The sequence below is a fragment of the Strongylocentrotus purpuratus genome, unplaced genomic scaffold (genome assembly GCF_000002235.5).
Source record: "Strongylocentrotus purpuratus isolate Spur 01 unplaced genomic scaffold, Spur_5.0 spur5_scaffold_9, whole genome shotgun sequence".
Taxonomy (NCBI): domain Eukaryota; kingdom Metazoa; phylum Echinodermata; class Echinoidea; order Camarodonta; family Strongylocentrotidae; genus Strongylocentrotus; species Strongylocentrotus purpuratus.
The window spans coordinates 20,233,796-20,248,515 of record NW_022145615.1 but is presented as its reverse complement, the minus strand read 5'-3'; the positions used below and the strand labels follow the sequence as shown (position 1 = coordinate 20,248,515).

At 36.0% G+C, this 14,720-nt stretch overlaps 1 protein-coding gene across 1 annotated transcript in view; it reads left to right on the top strand.

The window, feature by feature from the left end:
- LOC581973 (activating signal cointegrator 1) overlaps positions 1-14,048 on the top strand; it is a 31,156-nt gene extending 17,108 nt beyond the window's left edge. The window contains exons 9-12 of the mRNA XM_030976745.1: positions 3,041-3,162; positions 8,774-8,865; positions 10,000-10,096; positions 10,844-14,048. Of these exons, the coding sequence (XP_030832605.1) occupies positions 3,041-3,162; positions 8,774-8,865; positions 10,000-10,096; positions 10,844-10,911 (379 nt within the window). The 3' untranslated portion in view covers positions 10,912-14,048. The remainder of the gene's footprint in view (positions 1-3,040; positions 3,163-8,773; positions 8,866-9,999; positions 10,097-10,843) is intronic.
- Positions 14,049-14,720: the final 672 nt, after the last annotated feature.

Here is a 14,720-nt window from a genome sequence, read left to right as displayed (position 1 = left end):
AATATAAAAACATTTCAATCAATAAATTTATAAGGAAATTATATTAGTATAGTCTTTTTAATTTTAAATTGTTGAAAAACTATGTCTTGTTCTCCTAACACTCACTTTGTAATGAACAATTCTTAGAGGCTTTAGTTAAAAAATGTTATACAATCATTGCATCTTGTTCTTATATAACATTTTAATCAATAAATTTATTAGTAAATTACATTAGTATAGTTTTACCAGCCAGAAATTTAATACTGTAAATTGTTGAAAAACTATGTCTTGTTCTCCTAGCACTCACTTTGTAATGAACAATTCTTAGAGGCTTTAGTTAAAAAATGTTATACAATCATTGCATCTTGTTCTTATATAACATTTTAATCAATAAATTTATTAGTAAATTACATTAGTATAGTTTTTCCAGCCAGAAATTTAATACTGTAAATTGTTGAAAAACTATGTCTTGTTCTCCCAGCACTCACTTTGTATTGAACAATTCTTAGTAGCTTTAGTTAAAAAAAAAATGTTATACCACCATTACATCTTGTTCTTATATAACATTTTAATCAATAAGTTTATAAGTTAATTAGATAAGTATAGTTTTTCCAAGTACCCTAGAAGCAGTTATTGATTTTCCCTAAATTTTCCCCTTTTGAAGCATTATATGCCCTGTGGCTTGTCATTTATCTAACATTAGTGACTAAGTGTTAAAATCTTGCATCAAATATATTTCTTGATAACATTTCATCAATTGTAAATGTCCAGAAAAAGAAAAAAAATCATTATAACAAAATATTGGGAAAAGAGAGGAAAGGAATGTTCATACACATGTCCATGTATGACGATTGTTAATTGAATTTCATCACGTCATATGTGAAGTTGTGAACAGAGCCATCAGGAAAGAAACGAATGTTCATATGACAAGCGTTAATAGAATTCATCAAGTCATATGTGAACAGACCCATTAGGAAAGAAATCAATGTTCATATGACAAGCGATGATAGAATTCATCAAGTCATATGTGAACAGACCCATTAGGAAAGAAATGAATGTTCATATGAATAGAGTGCATCAAGTCAAATGTGAACAGAGCCATTAGAATAGAAATTTTGTATGTTCATATGACCAGCCTTAATTGAATGTTATCACGTCATATGTGAACACAGTCATTAGGAAAGAAATGAATGCTCCTTCCTATGACAAGCATTAATTGAAATTTCATCACATCATATGTGAGCAGTGCCACTAGGAAAGAAATGAATGCTCCTATGACAAGCATTAATTGAAATTTCATCACTTCATATGTGAGCAGTGCCACTAGGAAAGAAATTAATGTTCATATGACAAGCATTAATTGAATGTTACCACATCATATGTGACCCGGCACCACAAAACCACCAAAAAGTCGCAAAAAATTATTTTCCTGATTTCATCTGATTATGAAAGAAGAAGTTCTCCTCATTAAAATGGTATATTACTTGTCCAAATTGAAGCTTCCTAACCCTTTCAATTTAGTGAATGAAAAGAGCTGGTGAGGGAGGTTACTGGTATTAAATTGTGAGAAAGAGAGCTTTAAAGTTTGGGGCTATTCAAGCATGCGGAGCAAGCAAACCACAGGGAAATCAATAGAAGGGTGAATCAAAAGGCCATAGCAACCACTATGAAGAGATTTTCAGATTAGGCTGAAATTTGGCCTGATGGTCAAACATAGTCTGTTCATTATGTTTCTGAGGTTTCAATGTGTGGACTTAAGTCTTTCAAAAGTTATTATGTTGTAAATGTATAGAGTTGTAATTGGACAGATTAAGTGAACTGCAACATAGTGCCGAGACACCTGCACTAGACAATGCCTATTCATGGTGGACCCGGAGTCTTTTTGTTCCCCCTTACATAACACTGCTTGTCACCTATCTTGTTTTGTATACATCTGGGCAATTATTTGTAACCACATTATGAACTTGCTTTATACTTAATTCCCATACTGTTTTCTTTCTCACAGGAGGTTCAAAGTATTTTTACTATGACTTGCTCTTTCATTTCCAGTAGCCATCCTGATGATAATTAATGGAAGCAATTCATAAATACCAGCCAGAAAGTGGTATAAAAATAAAGAAAGGCAGGAGACACACAGTAAAGACACCAACATAGAATAACGAAAAATAGAAAGAATGAGAGAGAGAGACAGAGAGGGAAAAGAAGGGGGAGAATTATGATAGCTGTAAGCAAAATGATGATATCAAGAGTGTGAATGTGTGTTTACAATAAGAACTTGATTTCAAAACTCTTATGGGAGATTTTGGAAGCACATCCCACGGCTCTGCTCACGTACACAACATGGCATTGTAACGACGTTGTAGACTTTTTCGCAACTTGTCACTCTCAAATGTATAAAATATAATAATGTTCTTACTCTTGATCAACAAATTCTGGATATGTGATGTACAATCAAGCTACTCGAAGTCGTTAACGGAGAATATAAGACGAACGCAAATCTGGAACTCGGATGTGAAAGCGGATACAAACAAAATGGCGCGCCGCACTGATTGCTATAACGGACCAATCACAGCCCGCGTAGCACGACCCGTTAGCAACGACCGACCATTTCCGGACTACGATAATTTCGCTCGGGAAAAGTGATCAAATTTTGGAAGAGACCGAAGGCTGTGCGAAAAAAAACTGGTCTAGAAAAACCGTTTAAAACACATCTTCTACTATGTTTTAGACTTCCAAATTTTGATACTAGGTACAGAAAAGACCACTCTTTCAGAAAATGCAAAAAAACAAAAATCTATTTTTTTCACCTAAATTGACATTTTAGCTGATTAGGGAGAATCGCTGGTTGCGACTTTTTGTTGGTTTTGTGGTGCCGGGTCACATATGTGAACAGAAACATTAGGAAAGAAATGAACGTTCACATGACAATCCTTAATTGAATGTTATCACATCATATGTGAACAGAGCCATTGGAATGGAAAAGAATGTTCATATGACAAGCGCTAATTGAATTTCATCAACGTTTCTGCTCTTTCTTTCTCTTCCTTTCTCCGGCTGGCAGGCACGAGGGAAGGACCTGGTATTCCCCTCACAGGGGAAGACTATGGATAGCCGCAGCGGCTAAATTAGCCAGCCAAGAGGAAATTGAAGCGGTCGAGGCACCTTACAGGCATATTAATGACGGTAAGAGACTCTTAAATCCATGCTTTCATTCAAATTCCCATGATGATATATGTTGAGTACTTCATATTTTCTTTTCTCCCTTTCTTTTTCTACCTTAAGTACCTTTTCTGTCTTTCTCTCTCACTTTTACTCTACCTTTCTTTTCCTTTCTGTTTCCTCTCCTTTCTATTTCCTCTCTACTGCATGGTTTTATTTGTAGGCCCACAATGATAGATATACGTAGAGTTCTTCATCATACATGTATATTCTCTTCTCTTTGTTCGTAATTTGTATTTTTTCCAACCATTTCCTTGTTATCTCTCTTTCTCTTACCGTTTCTTTCCTCTCCTCAAACTCATTGTATAGTTTGATTTAAGAATGCTTTATAGAAACTCCCATAGTTTGTACCCTTATCCTGTCATTATCCTTTCTCTTTCACTTTCTTCCTTTCTATTTATTTTCTTGTTTTTGCTCTCTTTTCACTCGTTCTGTGCTGTATGCTTTCATTGGTAACCCCATGATGATATATAAAGTGCTTCTTTTTTTTTTCTTCACCTTTAGAAAGAAAAAAATGTATATATATATGTTTTTTCTGTTTTTCTGTCTCTCTTACTTGCTGTTCCCTCTAATTTTCACTCAATCATTTGAGTATGCTTTATATTGCAGTCCCATGTTGTTAATAGCATGCCTCACTCTCCAAGGTTTTTTTGTTTACATTTTAATTTTAGGTATTTCTTTCTCTCTGACAGTCTCTCTCTATCTCTCTCTCTCTCTCCCTCATACTTTCTCCTATCTTCCTCTTATAAACTATTTCCTGTCCAGGATGATTTCATGTTAGTAGTCCCATGATGATATGTTGAGTGCTTTAGTATTCACCTTTTTTTTCTTCCCATTTGTGTTATTCATCTCCTCTTTTTTTTTTCTCAATCAGTCTCTTTCTTTCTCTCTCTCTCTCTCTCTCTTTCTCTTACCCTTTTCTCTCACCCTTTTTTCTGCTCGTTCTCTACAATATGCATTCATGTGAAGTCCCCTGATAATATTTAAAGTGCTTCATTGTATGACTCTTTCTCATTAATTTTTGTTATATTCTATCTTACATCCAATATTACCCCCTCTCTCTCTCCCTCCCTCTCTCTCTCTAACTCTCCATCTCTCTCTCCCTCTTAATAATAATAATAATAATAGTATTGATAGTGGACATTTTTAATGTGCCATGTCTATCGAAATTAACACTCCTGGCACAATCGTGATAATATTGGCCTGCATACATCTAGCAAATAACCTACAAAAAGAAAGCAAATAAACATAATAGCCACATAATTCAGGACATAATATTGCGATAATAGAATTAAAACTTCATTTCAACATCAAAGCAAGGTTGCATCTGCTTATAATATCCATGCATAAACTGAAATGAATTTGAGAAAAAGTTAAAGGTAATTAACTGTCTCCCTCCTGCTTTCCTCTCTCCCTTTCACTCATTCTATACATTATTTCATTTGTAGTCTTTAGTGTGTCACTGTATGTCTTTTCTGCTCTTTTTTCTTCAACTTATCCTCTCTCTGTCACTCTCTTCTTCCCTCTCTCTTATTATCTCCTCTTCCCTCTCTCTTACTATCTTCTCTTCTCTTACTATCTTCTCTTCTCTTACTATCTTCTCTTCTCTTACTTTGATATGTACATTGTAGTCTCATGACAATATAGAGTCCTTCAGTATCATCTGTTTTTAAAGGTTGTATGTTCCTCTGAGATGTAAAGGATTGTTGTTAGAATTCATTCTATATTTAGCTTATTTTGTTTACGATATCTGCACGACGTTGTTTGTGGTATCATGCCTGATTTTTAATTTGTTGAGTGTGTGAAAACAGCCCCAAAGCTCGGCAAAGAACTTTTTTTATGCACACCAAGTGTACCCTCCAGTTCTTTGCCCTGTTTTTTCAAACATGGCTCCACTCACAAAATTGGTAATTACTTCCAAACTCCATCACACTTCATGAGCCTGAAAAGCGAAAGGAAACAGTTAGAGGCAGAACTAAGTTAAAAATTAAACACCTTAATGGCATCGCTTCCAAATGAACCCTTTGAGCGAAGAATGATACCCCCAGAGAATTGCTTCCTTGTTTTTGCGAATGTGTTGAAACAGGTTCGGAATTCCAGAAGAAAATCTGCTTGGTCTGGATTGCACTGACTTGTTTCATTAATCAAATTCACTCAGCCTGGATGGGCTTGTTATTATAAAGTATATCTAGGGACTTTAATAACCGATTGAATGATCTTCGAAGAGGGACAGAAGAGGCTCTTCCTATTCGGGTGAATAACACATGGTCTACTTTCTGGTGCATTATGAAAGAAACCATCTCCTTTAATCTTTTAATTTCTTGTTCAGTCACCTGTTGATTGCAATATCAAATCAACTATATTGATAGAAAATGTGATCTTAATTTTATATTGAATAGAACTGACTTCAGTGACTTGTAGAATTATTGCTTGGATATATTGATTTGGCAAGATATGTGGTCTAGTATTGAAACATTCTCACTTATATCCACCAAAGAATATCAACAGGTTTTTGGTAAATTTTGTGTTCATTCTCTCCTCACTGTAGCACCAAATATTGCTTTATTTGATACTGGTCTTGAATATTTTTTCAGCCTGAACATTTGCCACTGTTATGTGTTTGTACTGAATCTGATTTTATGCTATTACCCTGTATGAAGCATAAATATTGTTCACAAGTTAGATGCTTCCAATATGAAGCTGGAATTGTTGAAGTGATAATCCACGAATGATTTTGTGTATCATCGTCATTTATTATTTGGATGAATAATTTTTTGTAATGGATTGAATGTACATGTAAGTGCACTGCTGAAAATTTCTAGATCTATCCTCATGATTAGAGGTACATGTACTGTCATTGTGCAGTAAACCACATGAAATTATATGTAAAAAGTAGGATCGCAGCCGCAAAATGAGAAAAAAAATTATGTCAGTGAATGAAAAAAAGAATTGTTTAGGGAAAATCCATAGATGTGTGCAACAATGCCCCTACATGATTGGGTACCAGGGGATTTGTTTGTTATACAGTAGGATATAGAAATATCTCAGCTTTTTTTTAGACCATTCACCATCTCATGTGATGTCTGATTGGGGCCTAAGAAGAAGTAGCGGAAACTCCGCAGAGGTGAAATCGCAAATCGATGCATGGATGTTGCATGAGTAGATTGTATAATTCGGAAAGGTGAAGCCTGCATCATACATGGTTTGTCAGGTTTCATGTGGGAAATTCCCTCTGTTTGAAAGCTAACCTTTAAAAGAAACCTCACCCCAAAGGATAAGTGTACATGTAGGTATTCAGAAAACAGAGATTTATTTTTGCCCTTCGATGTACAATATTCCTTTCAAAAGGAAATTCCCTCTGTTTGAAATGCTAACCTTTAAAAGAAACCTCAGCCCAAAGGATAAGTGTAGGTATTTAGAAAAATGAGATGTACTCCTGCCCTTCGATTTACAATATTCCTTTCAAAGGGAAATTCCCTCTTTTTGAAGCACTAACCTTTAAAAGAACCTCAGCCTAAAGGATAAGTGTAGGTATTCAGAAAAAAGAGACGTATTACTGCCCTTTGATACAATATTCCTTTCGAAAGTGTACGAGAGAAACATTTGAAGATATTCTTGGCATGATGTAAAGTCTTTTAGCATGACATGGGCGCATCCATTTTCTTAAGATATGTGACCTACCAGGCAAAGGTGAACATGTATCATGCACCAAACTTTAGTTGGAAAGACTTTTTAATTCAATAATAGAAAAAGATGATGTTCATGTCGCGCTAAGAAACTGTTCATTATTCTTGCTTTATGCCTGCCTCATACACTTTGGTGGAGGATCTTGTAAATTAATGGGCAAGAATACAGTAAGTCTCTGAGAATCACTGAAGTTACGTCTTTGAGTTAGGGGTCCTTTGAGTCAAAAGAAGAAACTGAATTCCTAATGTCCTAGAAATCACAACCTACATGTATGTGTGTAATCGCCTGTCTAGCCATTCAATGAAACAGCAGTATCTGAGATTGAATATTCATTGGTGATTGATATCGTTGCGTGATATGAAACTCTGGACAGTGTGGATGAGTATTAAAGAAGAGACAGAAATCTTTGCGAAAAGAGATTGAGTGAATTTATGGGAAGCTAAGATAGAGAGGGGTAAAAAGGGGAAGGTTAGAACTTGGAAGAGTGGTTTTGAAATTGGAAGAGAGAAAGAGATAATGTATATACTTTTAGCGAGTAGTACATGAAGAGAGAGAGAGAGAGAGACATACAGGCAGAATTACAGAGGGAGGACAGATAATTGCTTTACTTTGCTTTTTCCATGGAAAGTTTTATGAAGGTTGTAAATTTTGTTATTTTTCTTTATGCAGCGGTTACAAAGGTTCGTACGAACGATTATTTCGTACAAATCTCCGTTTTTCCATTGTCTTCCCGAATTTCCATTGTCTCAAAATCGTTCGTACGGCGTTCGTAGCAGTTTGTAATGGCATTTGTGACCGAGGCTTAAATTAAGGTGTCTCTTTATTTTATTTTTTTTTATTTTCATTTATTTATTTTTTTTTATTGGGGGGGGGGGATATTTTCATAATTCAAAAAACTTATTAATCTTTAATAAAGACCTCCATGGGTCATTTTCTCCAGGTACCATCTCTCAATGGATAGTCCAGGGCCCCGTCTTACAAAGAGTTGATATCAATCGCAACTATGTATATAAGAGATAGGACACTGCAAACTTGCGATTGATTGGAGGACTTGCGATTGATTTGGATCGCATCTCTTTGTAAGACGGGGCCCAGGTGACTTATACCATCCTACCCCACCAGATACGCGCCCATAGGGTGTACATGTAGCTTCGTCCTGGGCCCTCTTCCAGGGAATCCCTCTTGAAGACATTTTGAAGACCGTGTATTGTCATAACCCTAACACATTCACATCTTGCTAGCTACCTGATGGTATTTCCAGTGAGGCTGCCTTTGCCTCAGCAATTCTATCTTGCCCAAATAAGAAGTAATCATGGCCCTGCTTCTCCTAGACACATGTTGCCATTGCAGCAGATCTTGCTCCATGTTTGCGTGTCTCAGGGTATTTTTATACATGTAGTACTATTGGTACATATGTTAGGAAGTAGGTTTATCCAGTCAAGGCCCACTCCACAGACCCACCATCCATTAATTTGTAGGAATCTGTCAATTAAAAAATAGATGGGTAGGGAAAGCGAAATGAAGTACAATGTATGTTCATGACTGAGCACACATAGTTACCATTAAATATTCATGCCAGTTTCTGCGGTTCAGAATTTTTAATTTGTATTATTGATTGTACAGTCGAACCTGCTTTAGTGACCACTTGTCTACAAAGAACACCTGTCCACAAAGACCACCTGTCTACAAAGACCACATTTTTTGTTTCCCTGGCAAATGGTTTCTCATTGAAACAAGAACTTAAGGAACCGTTACATAAAGACCACCTGCCTATTAAGACCACTTTTCTTGTCTCCCTTGGGTGGTCTTTAGAGGCAGGTTTCACTGTACCATGTAACTTACACCACTACTTCCAAAACAAATTTGCCTCCTTTTTTTTGTCATCCAGATGCGGATTTTCCAGAGCACTATCCTACCAGTTGCCTCCTGGGTTGTGTTGACATGGTGGACTGCTTGGCCCAAGAAGACTACAGATCCAAGGTAAGCAAGAGAGGATCTTGTTGTACATATTCTATTGAGAATAGAGAATTAAAGCTCGTTCAGACCTGATGCAGCAAAACCACAGCAGTTTTTGTTATGATGACAAAAAGTTAAATGCACTTCGCATTTCACATTTCACAACAGAGAGCTCAGTGATTATTAGTAGAACCAATGGACGGATTACCATCAAACTCAGGACATGTATGTATCTTGTAGAGTTGGATTTTGGGGTCATGAGGTCAAAATCAAAGGGTCATACGAGTATATGAAAAATAGCTTGTAATCACAATATTCTGAGAACCTGTTCAATTTTAAAATTGCTTCTGTTTCGGTTTGTACAAACGCTCTATGGCGGAGACATCATTTTCGACTGCACTCAGTCAAAGATTGATCTAGATTTTTAATGAGTTTGCCTAGACTTATCTTGGGCTTGGTATTCAACTTGTTAAGTTTTTCATGATTGCTGTTCCCTTCCCAACAATGTCTACTCAACCTCAACTCCTGGTGCCCCTACGTCAAAAACTTGGTATGATGTTCCTTTTTGAATAGCTGCTCTAATTTCCCAAGGGCATGTTTCCTTAGTAATGCTTCTCGTCCATCTTGCTCGTTTGTCTCTATCTCTCTTCATCTTTTATTTGAACCATTTCCTGTCATGATGGTGGGCTAGGTTCCTTCCTCAAAATGCTAAGGATCATTAAAAAATGGTGATATCAATGATACATGTAAAATAACAACCGATTCCAAGAATTTTCAGGCTCCCATTCCACATTAATGAAATGCTCATGGTCCACCAGTGGAAAAAATGAAATCACCTAAAAGCACTTAAACAAAAGTACATTATGAGTAGGATAGATCATACAAAATGAAGAGCACATATTAAAGGGGTTGTAGCATGGCAAATACTGGTTAACGCCATCTACGACTTCTTTTAGACAACTGCACGCAAACGAATCATATTATACCCGATTAGCCCGAGTCAGGCCACAGGAAAGACACGTAGTCTCGTCATGCTACACCCCCTTCAAACAACGAAAAAATTGTAAGGAGGTAATACCAACCATGGTGGTATTCCGAAAGCTTTGTCATCAACCATGTCGACTAAAACAGATAATTTGATTATTTTATTTGTTATAGTTTCCAGAGGGAGAATCATCATCCCCGTATGTTTTCATCTGCGAGAACCCACAGGAGTTATTCATCAAATTTCCAGTCAAGGGAAAACATAAAATATGTAAGTATTATTTATTCATTCATGTTTTCTTTATAAAAAGCAGAGTAGTCCCATTCAAGCCGCAAGGCCTGCTTTACAAGGGAGCCCTGCTGTACACAAACAAATTACATTTTTTCTTTGCTTTCTTAACACCCCAGTCAAACCAGTGAGACAGATACCAGACCTAGAGGAGACTGAATATAAAATTACATTTTCCTGAGTGGCTACAAAATTGTAAGAATTGGTCGGTTAGGAGTCGGTTTGGCAGTATGCGTGAGATATTAGGAATTTAATTGGTAAAATAAGGTATAAAACATGAAGAATTCCCTCACTTACAGGTATGGAGTAGGTAAAATTGGCAAGCGAAATGTATGAAATTGTGTCTACCGGTATTATTTTGCTTTTTATCTAACACCTCGCAGCTGCCTTTACAGCTATTTTCAAGAAGTCCTTTTCAGTTTTTCTATCATATTAGAGCTACTTTCAGCCAAGAATCACAGAAAAACAGATTTAGAAATTTATGCCGCATGATCGTTAGAGTCAGGAATATTATGAAACATCTTCTCCTCTTTATTGCATCTGTAGTTTTTAAGAACACATCACTGATTTCAAAACATCACGTTTTTATGATCATTATGAAAGCACACACATAATGTTTTTCAAAAAGCCTATTGCATGTGAATAATGTTAATATATATTTTAAATATTGGTAATTTGAATATTTGTTGATACATTTGTAAATCCTTTTCTTGTTCTCATTTCTTACAGGGAGATTAGATGGAGCCATGCATAAAGCAGCCAAAAAGGGCCTTAGACAGATTCTTCAACACTCATGATAGGACGGATAGAGACAGAACTTTATAGCATACATACATACATGTATCAAAGTCTCTATCACTTGCAAAATAAAAACAAATATACCCACTCCGCCTAAATTCTCAGCTTTTTGATATATTAAATGGAATATCAGACATGAAAGTACGAGAAGTAGAAACTTTAGACAGAGACAGGACTAGTCTGTGATCAAAAACTCTCATCTCCAAATATCTTACCCGGTTTATTCTTAGCAGTCCCCTCTCTTTGTGGGAGATCAGGTACGGAGACTTACCAATCGGAAGGAGTCTATGTAGACACAATCAGCATGACTGCATATTAATTGTAATTAATTTGAATGGCCCTCACAGTCCTCGCATTTACAGTCTCTTTACCGCAACATCAGATCCAAAGACTTGAGAACCAGGAGCTTCAGAGACAGCACTAAGCTCTTACCAAAGACTATAATCTACATGTTCAAATGGTTGGTTTGCTGAGCCTACACGAAGAACTTCACCACATTATTGCCTACAGCATTGGAAATGAAGGACTACAAATCAGAAACTCCATTCATAGATAGAATTTAGTACGCTTATCTTCTGCAGAAAAAACTTTTAGTATCATCACCATCATCTTCAGGTTAAACTTCTCTCTGCACGGAACCTGAAACATGACTTGACAACTAGAAGCTTCAGTCAGAGACACAACCAGGAACCTTTCATGGACTTGCGTCTCCAAACATGTAAAACGAATTTCCTGCAGTCTAAAGTTGAAATTCTCTTGGCATGGACCAAGAGATGTGTGGACTTAAAAAAAAGGATAATTCATAGACAGAACTATACCCTGATCAAAATCTCCTGTGTGCAAACACCCTAGATGGTGGGACCAGTCTTCACATCATACTCCTTTCTACATGGAACATGAAAAGTTCGTCTAATAATTATAGAAACTATCAGAAAGTTCAGCACACAGTCTGAGTATATATAGAAATCCTTGATTTGCTGAGGGGAACGAATATTAGATAGACGGATAAGTATTCCAGGGGTACGGAAGCAACTTTGATTGACAATCAACTTCATGCAACAGCCAAGTCTGTGGTGTTAAAAAACACGACATTAACTTTCTTTTGAAACATTACTACGATAAAAGCCTTCACTGTATACAATGTTAGTGGCAGTGATAAAGTTACTTTAATATGTGTAAAATTCAGACATTTCCCGATATTATTCAGACAAATTGTAGTTCATTTAGGTTTTGACTATCAATTTTTATTTTTGCCTTGCACTATTGAGTCATGAGTAATTACCCTGCAACTTACTTACCGGTAGTATTTATCCTGACAAATGTAATCAATTGCAAAAAAGAAAATTATGACCATCTGAACTGAAGTTCTTTTAAAGCGATTCTGAACTGATGAACTTTCTACCCTAGTGTACTGTTTATTGCACAGCGCCATCTCATGGTCAACTTGCCAACAGTGCGTAGCCCGATAAGTAGTTCCTACTCGCAGACAGAGGACTAGATGCGAGAACCAACAGTGCGGTTAGGGAAGCAGCAGGTTATGGGACCATACTGCTACAGCTGACCTGAGATGGTGTTAGAGGGTATTTTGCAGTAGTGCTTCTAGCTCAGAGATGCCCTTGGGGTTTCAGCCGTTTTTGGAAGGGTGACTTCAATTTCATGTATTCACTTGTAGATTCATATTAAAATAATCAAAGATGTGATGTTGTGATTCTATTGACATGTGAAGATTATGCAAATCACTGAAACTAATCATTGCATTGTTAATTACATTCAATATTTTATCAGGATTTAACACAACCGCCGCGAATGGCCCGAGAATTTAAAGCAGTATAGTAGATGGCTTTGCCATGTTTAGTTATACATTCCTCCACCAAGCATTTTAAGTATTTAAAAAATGGGTAGTGTTTTGTTTTGGAAAGTCAATGCAGATGTTTTACAAGACTATTGTTCATGTGTGTCTAAATGAATGCAACAAATGTATAACATGATTTTGTACTGGTAGTACAAAAATAAAATCATGCTTTTTGTTATTCAATTGATTTTACTCAGTAAACTTTTGTTCAGTGACCAATGAAGTATCCTTTAAAGCCCCACTGCACTAGTTATAGATACTTGCGCCCTCTATATAGCAAACTAATCAGTAACCTATGGGCCCCCATGGCCTCCTTTTTCTTATGTTAATTGAGAGCTGATTTGATGAGATAACCACCTGTCAGTGACCATGCAGGGAGGTCTAATCCCTCCTGGCCAAACTAGTGCAGGTAGGCTTTAAAGGCCATTCAATTACCTATAATTTGTCTAATGGACAACCTATTCTGTCATGCCTTGCCTAGATAAAGAGGTAAAATGAAAATCAGGGATTCTTATTCTTGGAGAACAGCAAAAGTTTAAGGTCCTGTCAATGCTTTGCATACACCAGAACGAAATGTACTGAAGAACTATGCATATTTCATGGTAGGAACGCACTAGTTTGTTTTATCTGACGGGTGTATATTTTAAATCACTCCTTACCAGTTTTCAGTTCGTTTCGTTTGTGCAATTTCTTTTAACATTCAGGATCACTTTTGAGTTTTAGTATATTCAGCATGAAGACAGGAGGCTATGGTGAACCTGTGACTTCAGGGGGGTGTTTCACAAAGATTTTAAGTTGAACTTATCACTAAGTTGGTCTTAACAATTATGAAAAGCAGTTGGCGTCTATAAAAATGTTCGTAAAAGTTATTCTCAAATGTTGATTCTAATCATATTTTCTATTATTAAGGAGATTTCGTGTTCTTGATGTGGAATTTATGAAAAGTATGAAATACTTGAAGTTTTGCTTTTTAATATATTTATTTTAAGGCTACAAATGGCTCTCCATGATATTTAAGTCCAACTTAGAGTTAAGTTCGACTTGGGATCTTTGTGAAACACCCCCAGGTCATTTTCATTGCCGCCCCAACAGCCTCTTAGCTATTGGACATGATAGATAGATAGATATTTAGCAGTTTTATGCTTCAACTCTCTAACATGAGTAGTTTACATGTACATGTACGTTACAGTCATTGCATGTTGCGATGCCAAGATAAGATGCACATTGAGAATCAGATTCTCAGTGCTGCTTTATGGAGTAATAAAATATATACTTATTGCGATACTCAACTCTAATGTGTCATTAGTGCTGTAATTATGGATGGCCAGTGCTTAAGAATGATCATAATGTGCTTCTGCATGGAACCTTGCCGATACGATGCAATAGCTGATTTCAAATGATGTGCAGGTGTGTGCCCTCCCCCTTTTCCATCTGCAATACTTGTAGTATATTTCCCTACATGTATATGATTTTGTGTACCCCTTCATTTTGAGAAAAATGTAAGTTGGTATAGTGGTTGGTTCTTTGATCTATTATCAATACAAGGTTCCCAAATCCCTTCTTTAGATTGAAATTGTGTCACAACTGCAGAGCTGCCAAGCATTCCGTTTTTGCCGGAATACTCCGTTTTTTCCTCCAAATTACGGTACTACGTTTTTTCTTCATAAAATACGTTTTTTAATAATTTTTTTTTTTTTTTTTTTTTAATTTAATTTTTTTTTTTTTTTTTTTTAAATTACTTATTTATTTTTTATTTATTTTTGTATTTTTTTTTTTTTTTTTACATACCACACGTCAAACAACTGCCCTTAAATGGTGATTTGATCACGAATTAAATAGAAAACTTATTTTAAAACATACTTGAAGAGAAAAATATTCTCAAAAGAAAATAAATGCCGATAATACCAAAATAACCACAAAAAAAAAAATACCTGCTTGTATGGAAAAAACAGCATA